The 11,878-nt window shown below is 41.9% G+C and overlaps 2 protein-coding genes across 5 annotated transcripts in view; one reads left to right on the top strand and one right to left on the bottom strand.

Annotated features, from left to right (window-relative positions):
* Positions 1–6,710, top strand: part of LOC307017548 (uncharacterized protein) — a 13,956-nt gene extending 7,246 nt beyond the window's left edge. The window contains exons 1-4 of one of the 4 annotated variants that reach the window (XM_079647145.1): positions 120–493; positions 2,595–2,665; positions 3,867–4,080; positions 4,739–6,399. In XM_079647145.1, coding sequence (XP_079503271.1) covers positions 451–493; positions 2,595–2,665; positions 3,867–4,080; positions 4,739–5,250 — 840 coding nt within the window. In that variant the 5' untranslated portion in view covers positions 120–450 and the 3' untranslated portion in view covers positions 5,251–6,399. Of the gene's footprint in view, positions 1–119; positions 494–1,616; positions 1,948–2,594; positions 2,666–3,866; positions 4,081–4,738 lie in introns of those variants that run through there. The other 3 variants (XM_079647146.1, XM_079647147.1, XM_079647144.1) reach the window with 3 other exon arrangements.
* A 979-nt stretch (positions 6,711–7,689) lies between these two features.
* Positions 7,690–9,261, bottom strand: ptger4c (prostaglandin E receptor 4 (subtype EP4) c; the record flags this gene model as incomplete). Its single annotated transcript, XM_079651501.1, has 2 exons — positions 7,690–8,295; positions 8,419–9,261. The coding sequence occupies 2 exons, from the start codon at positions 9,259–9,261 to the stop codon at positions 7,690–7,692; spliced, it is 1,449 nt and encodes a 482-aa protein (XP_079507627.1).
* Positions 9,262–11,878: the final 2,617 nt, after the last annotated feature.

The following is an 11,878-nucleotide window of genomic DNA, read 5'->3' as shown; positions in this document are numbered from 1 at the left end:
GACTACAAGATAGATGCAAGCCTGTGCAGGTAGAGTTATTTAAAGCATAAATGAGTCGGTTGGGTTCTGGAAGTGTGGTTACAGCAATTGTGCTTGGTTTGCGTGGCCTGTGCCTGGTGGTGTGGCCCAATGTGATATATTTTCATGGGGCCCAAAATCCCTGGCGGCGCCCCTGGCTGTATGGGTTGATTGTGCGTTGATCTGTTGCTAATGCCTCGGGGTTCCGGTGGGCATGTAAACACATGCATAATGCTGCGCTATACTTTGTGGGCTCACCCGGTTGCATAGCGACACTTATTGTTTAGGTCACGGTGTCTTTTAATAAGCAGCTAGTCATATCATTAGCTAAAACTAGCTGGATCTGATCGATATGGACATAAACGCGAGTGAAGTCTAATCTGACGGGAGAGAGAGATCAGCTGCTGCTGACGAGTCGACACGCAGCTCTGCATGATCACATGCAGCGGTGAGCGGAACAAAACACAAACTTCAGGTTAGAATATCACACGTAGCTATTTTAATTACCTCTCAAACTACCTAAACTAGTTATAGATATGTTTAGTTTTACTGTCGGGTCACTCATTACTGGATCCGCGAGCTGCATGATACTGGTATAATAGATTGCCCGATCGGGCAACCAGCAGGTGAGGCTTCATGGCCCGAGCTAAATACTAGATGGCCCCGGGCCATCGGGCAGTCCTTAATGTTGAGCCCTGGGATTGTTTTTGACTGTTATATAAACAAAGCACACCACGTATCGGCCAGATCTTAAAGAATACACGCTTGAGTACGTTCAGCGCAGAGATTATTCAAAGCATGTGAGAGATGAAAGATGTGGTTTCAAAGATGTTGGAGGTGTCTGTAGGCAGAGGTCTGTTTCAGAAATTGGTTGTTAGTTTGAACAGATCAGACATGTTGATAAGTTGATTAGCAAGCAAACGCTAACTTTGTACAGCATTTATCTAAACAAGAGTACAGTATTAAGAGATGTGAAACTGGAGTAAAGGAGGCAAGTCAGCAAACAAACATCTGATTTAAAATCCTTTTTAAAGACTTGTACTTTACGCAAGGAATTTTCCTTTATAAACAATGACTTAATTACTAATTCTTAAATGCATAAAACGCTTTTTAAAACCAATATTTGGGCAAATCATGCAATTTGAAAAGTTCAATTGAGCTCTACATAAATTGTGATGGATATTTATATCGGTTTTCTGAAATGTTTCAGTCAACCACTGCAGTAGGCATCCCAGCAAGGAGGGCCAGTTATTATAGGAAGAATGTATTTTTTTAAAGTGCATAATTTTCTTTTTAAACTCTTTTCAAAATGTATATTTTCCTTAAGCTGGCCATCTCACCTTAACAAACCTCTAAAAGTGAAAGGGTGGGAAAAAAGAGAAGTAAACATCCCTTTATTTAATGGGTCGCCAGCCAAAGGGGACGAGAACCTCTGGACTTAAAGAGGCCATCTTGTGCTTTTCTGAAGTGTGTTCTATAGGTTTTTGTGATGTAAATGGTCGGCAAAGACTGCAATTACAAAGTTCCAGATGGAGTCAGCCAGCTAACCAATCAGAGCAGACTGGGCTCTGGTTTCAGACAGAGGGTGAAAAGAGGTGCTGCAGCACAGGCAGTATGAGAAAAATAAAGAGCTTTTTGAACATTAAAGCAGGTTAACATGCCACAGTAGAGGCACAAATAACAAATATGAAACCGGAAAATGAGCACAATAGGGCCCCTTTAATGATTCTTGGAGATGGCAGTGTCTGTAGGTCGATCAATCACTTTGGTCCAGAACAAAATATCTTAACAACCATTGGACGGGTTGCCATGTAATTTCCCACAGGTGTTCATTGTTTCCAGGGCATGTTTCCTAATTACTTTAGTGATCTCGGTATACCTTTTTCGGATGCAAGATAAATTATTTTAAATTACCTCTCTGGTTTCAAGGTATGCCCTTACCTCCGCTGAGCTTTACTGAGGGGTGGGGGGGCATGAAACAACCTGATGACCTCATGTTACGGGATGTGTGGTTGCTCTGCAGCCAGCACAATCCTCCACACTGCACGTACCATATATAAACATCTGCATCCGTGATACCTCTTATCACCTGTCCTGCATCTCTGTGGGTCTTTTGTATGGGACCTCCGCGAAGTGCTCCCGCTATGCCTGGTTCCCCCTGCTTGTACCTCTGCTGCCACAGAACTAACACTGAAGAATGCCTTTGACAAGTGTATCGCAGATGTTGCCTTTTGTTGCCAGGGCTGTTTGCATGGATGTATGAAACCGACAAGCCAACACTAGCCACGCTAGCTGGCAGCAAACACTGGTCTTTTACCGAAACAGCAATAAACAAGCCGTCGTCGTGCATTGAGGACGTGATTTATGTGACATGTCGGCTTTCTCAGGGGCCCACAGCGCTGTTTTTATTTTTTTTACAGTATCTGGACAATTGTGAATCCATAGACATCACATTACCCGCATGTTGTGCCTTTTAGTTTATGTTAAACTTTTCAAAGGGAGTTCTGGGAGGAGGAAAGTTGACAGAGTGACGCTTGTTCTTGTTCTTACATTCCTCTCTTTCTCCCTCGCTCCAGGTGGGACCAGATGGAGAGTTCGGAGGAAGGATAAACGGGAGATTAGCTCTGTAATGTCAGAGAAGGCCAAGGTTTGTCAGAAAAACACATCGTTGCCACAAGCAAAGATGTCCCCTCCTTCTTCTCCTTCTTCTGCTTCCTCAAATCTTCTGTCACTTCTCCTATCCATCTTTTTCTCACTCTTTGTATTTGTCGTTCTTCCTTATAATGAAATCACTGTCTCTTCAAATAGCCTTCTCATATTTCATATCCAATGTAGAGACCACTATAAATCAGTGGATGAGTTTTATGTAGGTATATAAATTGTTAATGAAATCCATCCCCACAAGCCTCCGAACTGAGCTTTCGATAAAGCCATGTCAGCACCAAAGCTTTCATCGCTAAATGATAAGCCAGTGGACAAAGCGTGATCCAGTGCGGAAAGGAAGCCGAGTTATTTGACTCAAGTATTAGTGAAAAGTAAGTGAGATCCCATTTGATGAAATAGGCTTAACACAAAGCACTGCTGTAGCTTGAAGCTTTGAAGGGATGTGTGTGTAATGTGCTCTCATACGTATCATCTCATTTTCTTTATCGTTTTCATATCTATATAGCACCCTGTCAACTTCTCATTAAGTACATATTGCATATGGAAGTAAAAGACCAAATACCCAATGTCTCTGGTGGTGACCAGGATTTCTTTGTAAGAAAAACAAGAGAGCTCAAAGCCAAAAGCAAACCTGCACACACTCTGTAAATATTAACTTTCAAGAAATAGCTGAGAGCAATGCCTCATCAAAAATCTACTTAAATATCACTGTAATGGTAGTTAGCAGCTTTTTAGCTTAGCGAAAAGACAGAGTCAACTAGCCTGCTTCTGTTCACATCCGGTTTTATAAAAAATACAACTACCAGGAGTCCAGGACTGCTTAAACTCTTTATTAAAAGGAGAGATATTCAGATATTTAATGTTCGACAAAGAAAGGCTAATGTATCTCTGTGTCTGCTGGACATGTAAGCAGTGGATCATTTTACCATGTCAACTTCAAGGTGATGAATCTCAATGTTGAGCTTTATTCCCTGCCAAAGAGTGTCCAGAAAAGTTAATTAATGCAGATAAAACAACTATCATTTTTAGGTAACTGAATGAAAGCTTTTTAATAACAGAAGAGATAATATGGTTTGCTTTCCATGTCCTGGTTCTGTCCTCTTCACTCTTTTGTTCATTGATTAAGTCAATGAGTCCCTGGAATATCTTTGTGTCAGCTAACATATGGCTTCCCTCTCCTGTAGGTGCTGCTGTGGGTCCTCCTCTCTCTGCTGCCTCTGGTGGAAGGAGCTCATATGAAGGGCGGTGCTGCTGGTCCTGGATCAGATTCGGGCCCTGGCGTGGGGCTGCAGGCAGGCCAGGAGGAGCGAGAGCTTCCTGTGACGCTGCCAGAGGTGGTGGAGGACGAGGAGCAGGAAGACCACACTGACCCCTACTCTACTTGGCACGCTCTATATGGTACTGAGGCCCTTATGAAAGTCATATTTACAGCTTTATCAAACAGTATTGGAATGGAAAGAGGGCATGAGCCCGGGATCTGCTTCCTATCTCAGTCTTCATGATATATTTACAGGACATTTAAAGGGTGACATTTTAAGGTAAAAGGCGGACATGATAGATTTCAGAGATATGGAAGCCCAAAGAGGGCTTAATTTAATTGAAAATGAAAGTGCAATAATCCAATTCACATTTTTATAACCATAACAAGTATAAATGGAAAGGCTGTGTGACATTTCGTTTTCTAAACAGTGCAAAGCTACATTTGAATTAAAATGCTCTATAGCCAAACACTCCTTCACTGCAAACCAGATCAAATTAATATGTATTACTTTTATTTACCATTTTAATATTGTCCACTCTATGACTCGGCATGTCTTTTCAGATTACAGATTTTTTATTAATAATAGACTGTTATATGAGAATGTGCAAATTGGAGTATAGCTCTTCATTTTTACTCACATAATGTGGACGGTTATAATGCTTTATGAAATCTTCATTTACATTACAGTTCACATTATCATTTAAACAAATTCCCCTATGTGCCTGCTGAAGATATTTGCATGTGTTTTAACTTTCATTGAAAGTCTCCCTGTCTCCTTTTTCCTCTCCGTTTTAGACCCCTTCGTGATGGATGAGGTGGATGACCATCCCAGTAGCCGCTGGGCGGGACGCTTGCCACGCTCCTCTGACCCCTCAGAACCTCCACCCAAGGGATCACCAAAGAAAAAGAAAAAGGGGAAGAGGAAAGAAAAGCAGGAAGAGGAAGAGACAGGAAAAGCAGATAGGAAGGGTAAAGGTAAGAGCAAGCAGCCAAAGAAGAGCAGCAGGGACTGCCGGATGGAGAAGAGAGAGATGAAGGTTCGGGACCTGGGCCTGGGCTTTGACTCGGATGAGATTGTCCTCTTCAAGTTTTGCGTTGGCTCCTGCAAGGCCTCCAGAAAGAACTACGACCTGGCGCTGGATAGGTTGCTGGAGAACGGCTCTCTGCCCCGGCGCACCGCTCGCAAGCTCAGCAGACACCCCTGCTGCCGGCCGGCCGAGTACGAGACGGTCTCCTTCATGGACGCCCAGACAGCGTGGAGGACCATTGACTCGCTATCAGCCGCCAGCTGCATGTGTATGGGCTGAAGACATGAAGGAGGGAGAGGAAGAGGGGTGTCACCCATCCTGAAGCCAGAGGAGTTAGAAACAAGGGTCGCTTTAACACACACAGAGCACGGAAGTGACCGAGGCCACTTGTTGTGTATTTCCTGTTGAGGAGGAATCGTTTTGGCGGGAAGACTGAAGGTCAGAAACTGCCATCAGGGAATCACCATCTGGATTTATCGTTGGGTCTTCAAAGAGTGAATAACTTTTACTGAGTAAATAATGAAAATACTCCAGATAATACACATTAAAGAGACTCCATTATGTGACATTTTTATGGGCGAGACCTGAAGGCCGAAGCTCGAGAGATATCAAGATAAGACACATCTAAAGGACACTGTGTTTATATTCTGACTAAAAAAGACTGATGTTCACTATCACTCACAGTTAAGCCAGCTGCTCCCAAAAGGTATATCATTTTCTCCACATAAAAACAGGGACATGACATTGTTTTGTTTCTATGTTCAGGTGAACTCAGCCAAATGGATGCCATGCATCTTCCTGTATTACTGTATAAAAGTAACATATATTTATTTCTGTTAAATTATTTATTTATTATAGCTTCATATGAGAGCTGTTTTTATTAACTCTATATTGTAGATACATATCTATTTATTGCCAAGATTCAGATTTCATGTTGACAGCTACTTCTACTTCTTGCATGCAGTAGGCCTATGTATTTTTTTTCTTCGGGTCTCCACATTTATCCAACGCCTCATGGACAGCTGATTAAACGCTGCTATTTTTAAGATTACATTGGATAAAACAGAACCATGATCAAAAATCTCAGATTGATTTTTACATTTTTTCCAGACAGTAAAACAAATCCTATTAAATAAAAAATTGACCTACATTGAAATGATGTGGAATACTTAATAAATATATTTTTTCAAGAGCACCTCACATACTTGAGCTTTGGTAATGATACCAGCTTTTCCACAGCACAGGTAGAATGTATGTACAGTAAACAGGTTAAACATCTACACTACAGGACCTCAACATTTCTCATCCTAAAGTTCATCAGTATGTCACGTTGTTATTATTATTATTATTATTATTATTATTATTTTATAAAATTTTCTTTATTTTTGTATGGCATTATCCTCCAAGGGAATAAAGTTTTTTTTAATATACATCTTGTAATTACTTCACTGATTGCACAGCTTGACTTCAGAAGTGTTTTCTCCTAATGACATCCTTAATTATTTTTCTTTCAGCAGGATCAACACCTCTTAAGTTAAAATTAAGACTTTTTTTTTATGTTGTAGAGCCACCTGCTGGTCTAACATGTGAACCTGTTGTCTGGAGTTAGACCTGAAATAAGTCTCTCTCCTGCCATCTGTCTGTTCAACTGTGAATATTTGAGCAGCTGATTTATTGATGGTAAAACAGAGGAAGAGGAAGACCTCGGCAGTATGCTTTCTTCTTTATTTCTGAACAGACCCACCAACACATCCAGCAAAAACCACAGGTCATACAGCTCACAGCAACAATATTTGTTTTTAAAAGGTGACATGTTAACATTTGCAGATATCAAAACATTATGTGCAATATAAAACAAGATTGAAAATGTCTACATTCAATTTTCTCTTCATGCAACACAGGCAGTAAATTAGCAGCATTTCGATACAAAAAAGTAAAATCAAGTGTAACAACAATACATAAGGAATAAACATGTATTGCAAATGGCACATATTGATTAATCGTGTGTAAAACTCTTAGAGTGTAAGAACATTTTTACCCATAGGGTATAATTATAGATTGTTTACATTTCCATATTTGGAAATTGCAACAATTGGCAGTTTACTTTTAGCAGAATTTGTAAAACTGTGAATCATTTTCGGCTAAAAGTTTAGCTATAGGTTAAGTTAAAATAGTGAGCACCCCTAGACCATAGTAAGCCCAAAAATGCCATCCCATCTGTGACACCTTGCCCCTGAAATATTCTCCAGTTTCACTGTGGACACAACAAAGCTGTGGTAGGTTGGGGCAGTGTGTTTTTCTGGACCTTTTCTGACTGAAGACATGGTTTAGTTGATATGAATAAGATGTAAATGCACATCAACTATTGTACTTTTTTCAGATCCTGAAGTGATCACTTAACCTTTAAATAAAGCCCAGGATTGAAATGTTAGAGAGCTCTGTGCAGCAGAATGAGTAACAAGAGAGTGACGTTTGATCGAGTGCTTGAGATCATTTCAGTCGCAGTCACAAGTGCTGTTTCAAGTGTTTCATTCATTTGAGCATGTGGCTCTTTGGTGGTTAAAACTATCAGAAGAGATCTCATTGTGTGGATTTTTCCACTGGCAGAATCATTTTTCTCACAGTTGAATTCAAATGAACAAGTTTGCTATGCGCATGAAGCACCTACCCACATAGGAACATTACACTGGTGCTGGCAGTTGAATTACCAAGTGTTCATCAAAGGCATTTCGCTGACTGGCATGAACTCGGTGTGCTGAACGTGCAGGTGACAATGTCCACCTTTCTCACGTGCGCAGAAAGGGGCGGAGTCGCGGAGTCGCGCTGCCCCGTGAAGACCTCCTTGACCTCCACTTCCTGTTTGGAGCCGGTTGCTTCTACCTCGTCACACCCGAGGATCGCCGTGCTCTCCACGCTGAACGGGTGAAAGTTGACCCGGGCGGTGTCGTACTCCCATGCTTGTCTCATGGTGAAGTCTGTGAAAGATTTATGATTGATGGACACACGTGCTTCCACATCGTTCCTGAAGCTGGCTGTGCGTAATGACGCGTAACTGGTATCATCGCTGTTTAGAGACGCAGGGGAGTGTTGACCTCCCACCCAGCCGATGTTGTCCCCACGAATGTCTTTAGTGTGCGACACTGTCCTCTTTAGCTTCTCGCAGCCCTTCAGCAGCAGGTTCTTCCGGCACAAAATGTACACCCAGGGGTCTAATATGGGGTTGAATGAGGCGAAGCGGATGGCAAGCAGGTCGCTCCGGTAGTCAGGCCTCCCCCCAGCAGAGATGTAGGCAGGGTCGTAAAGCTGATTCACGAAGATCCGCACCTGTTAGATAAAAGATAGTTCGAAAAAGGGTTTAATCACACACAAATAAAAAGCATAACTAAATGCAACAAGACTTTAACAAAGATACAGGGTCCAATAAAGTAACATTAAAGTTGTCCTTACCACTAAAGGGATGGAGCAGACCAGGAAAACGATGGTCATGAAGATCATCAGCCAGAACATCTGGATCTCCGCGGCCGAGGTGACCGAGGGCAGCCGGGGGAAGCGGCGACGTGACCCCCTCTGCTCACAAGAGGTCCTCTGGTTCATCCCCACGAGCGATTTGCACACGGCCAAATTACACAAAACTGTCACTGCGATCAGCACCACCATCACTCCGCCGTACAGAAAGGAGTAGCATGCTCCGAGTGAGTCCGTCGCCCTCCAGTCCAGAAAGCACCAAGTCCCGGGAAAGTGCCTGACGTGCTGTCCGAAGCCAAAGCTGGGCATAATGCACAGCACAATGTTAGCCAGGTAGGCGGCCAGGAGTGCAAAGCGCGCCATGGTCCGGTCTATGTGCTGGGAGTAGAAATACGCATGGTTTATGGCCAAGTATCGCTCCACAGCCATTGCGCACAGGATGGACATCCCGGCAGAGCCGAAGAAGAGCATGGAGAAGGAGAAAAAGTGGCACAGTAGCACTCCTCCCGGCCAGCGGTTGGCCACATATGTGGCGATCACCACGGGGCTGGTGAAGCATGTTCCCAGCAGGTCCGTGATGGCCATCCCGCACACCAGAGTGTAGAAAGTGGTCTCTTTCTGCTCCTTTTTGGAGATGCACAGCACGACTATGGCGATGAGGTTTCCCAGGACTCCCACGGCGAACATGGTGGCTGAAGTGACCAGAGACTTGGACTCCAGCCGGAGCGCAGGGAAAGCACTTTGGTTGTGGCTGAGAGCGAGAGGAGGCAAAGGCGCAGAAACATTCGTGTCCAAATCTCCAAAGGCAAGTGTGTCGTTGATCATTATTAAAACCAACACTACACAGAGGTACAGTGAAATTAACTTTCCACGTTGTTTAGAAAACTTGCTCGGGAAATAAAGTCAAAATAAATCCTTAATTGTAACATGACATCCTGAAGACTGCTTGTTCTGTTCAGGTTCCAGCAGTGTGTTTGTCTCGCGATGCGCCCCTATGAAGGTGTGCCTGCTGTGTTTACACCGCTCGGTGCTGCTGGCATTTAAGCTGTGTGCTGATGTAAGGAGAATGACGTGCGGGATGTGAGCTCAGCGACCCAGGGTTCCCAGGAACACATTTCTGCAGTCAAGAATCCATACTCCTTACTTTTTATTGCTCACAATTTATCAGCCTGAGAGGTCAAGTGCCAGCAGCTTTACACACAACGGAACAAACATATTAACATGTGATGCATATCACATCATCACTCAAACACCTGCTTTTGTTTATTAATTTTAGGATTGAAAAACGCCATAACCTGCCTTAATTTGCTTTATATTTTCTCTACATGAAACAACTATTATAGAAACTTATACTACAAATTATACAATATCTATGTTGGTGATAACACATGTAGAGTGTCCCCACGCCCTAAGGAGGTAATATACAAGTACATGTGAGATACACAATATTATAAGAACCTATGTGTTTTAATTTGAAAAATAAATAATCTGTGAAACCATATAAGGTCCAGAAATAGTATAAAGATATATTGTCCTAAAACTTCAGCACCATGGTCAGCGCCTTAAATACTATCAGCATCAAACTCAGAGATAGTCATCACTCCGCTGCTGTTTAACCCCAAACATGTAACCCTTTATTGATCACTGTGTGCCTAATGAGGTTGAAATCAATGGCACAACAAAGACCACTGCTTAAAAACACTTAAAGTTCTGCATGATTGAATCAGAACATGTTACTAAAGAACTGACAAATGTATTCGGTGCACATTATGAAAAAGAGCTTATAAAGTCTTGTTGTTTTTAATAGCAGTAAACCCTTGAGCTCCATCTGACTTGTTTTCACTTCCGGTTATTTGTCTCATGCATGCAACCTTTGTTCAGACGAAACAGTATCAATGTGCCTTAGAGAAGGAATCACTATCAACAATTATTTTGTGAGTTGCTTATTCCCCACAAGCCGTTTCAGATAAATCAATCTTAGTTAAGCAGAGCACTATAGTGTTTGCTTTTAAAAGCTCCTTTTGATGAGTCTGTGGAGGTTTCTGTACGCTTATTCTTTACTGAACTTCCCCCCACTGAACAAAACACTGCTGACATACACTATACACTGAAAACTCTAATGAGGACAAACACTACAACCGACGTCAGTATAGAGCCATGCTTTCTTTTCACTGTCGGAAGTGTTTTGAATGAACCTCAGATCCAGCTGATGTATTTTTGCACCTGCCATGAGTGTGAATCACTGAGGAATATGTCCCTGGGATGTTATTGTAAACCAACAGGAGTGTCATCCTGGAGCTTGATTACAATATGCAAGTAACATGTTAGACTTTATTATTAAAATACTGTACTGTGTAATCAGAAATACAGTAGTTTGGATTAAATACGCTACAGATGGTTATACGGATTATCAAATTACAATTGTGCTCTTCTCTAAATAGACTGTTCTCCATCAAAACCTTTTAACCAATGAATTAACAATGTGCCCTGGGATGTTATTGTAGACCTAAAAGAGTATTATCCTGTATCTTGTCATTTGTTCCTATATTTATTCAAGTTATATCTAAGACTTCATTATTGAAATACTTCATAATGAGACATACAGCAGCAGTGTAGTGTGTACAGTAGCTCTTGAAAGTTACTCCATGATTTCAGAACACGATGACTTGCATCGTCTTCGGGACTATCCTCCATCGTAACCTTTTTGAAATGCACTACAGCGTAGTACCTAAAAGAATTACCCTAGATTTGCCAAACCGCATGAAAACGTTTATGAGACTTGCTCCCCAACGACTTATCATAACCTTTGCCATTGGAGGTCAGTGCCTCTCTTTAATACTTTGAGCTCTATTCCCATTTGTATCAATCTTGAGTTTTTTGCTCACCTTTTAACACCACCACACCACAGGGGGGGTTCTGGTACTCGTCGATATCTGGCTCAATCATAATTTTCTCCTATAGGTTTTTTCATGGGCTTTATACTGTTCTCCTCCTTATTTCCTTATTTGGAGTTTGTTTAATAAATCATACATTTTAAATATGCTCATATACATTCAATTTCATGAGTAATCATAATGAATGAAATCACTCTTTCCTATGCGGTGCGCTATAGTGCATCTCCTCTGTAAAACTGGTTCTCTACCAAATGTACCTTCTGAACCTTGAGACTTCTCCCGCTGCTGATCTGTCAACCAGGGGCTAATTTTGTACGGATTGAAAAAGCACAATTATTGTGAAATACACCTCAGATGTGCTGTGAAAAGCTGGCCTCAGGTGTCTTGATAGCACAAACATAGCCCTAATTCATACTCATAAGAATCGAGTCACTGAACTGGAACACGTCGGCAAGTTTTGCTATAAGGTTTGGTTTATGATGATTTTGAATAATATAGTAAAATGACTAAATGCAGACAAATTGCGATGTACCGAAGCCTATTATGTG

This window comes from Notothenia rossii (genome assembly GCF_949606895.1).
Source record: "Notothenia rossii genome assembly, chromosome: 9".
Lineage (NCBI taxonomy): Eukaryota > Metazoa > Chordata > Actinopteri > Perciformes > Nototheniidae > Notothenia > Notothenia rossii.
The sequence above is the reverse complement of the archived record's forward strand: the minus strand, read 5'-3'. Positions and strand labels throughout refer to the sequence as shown.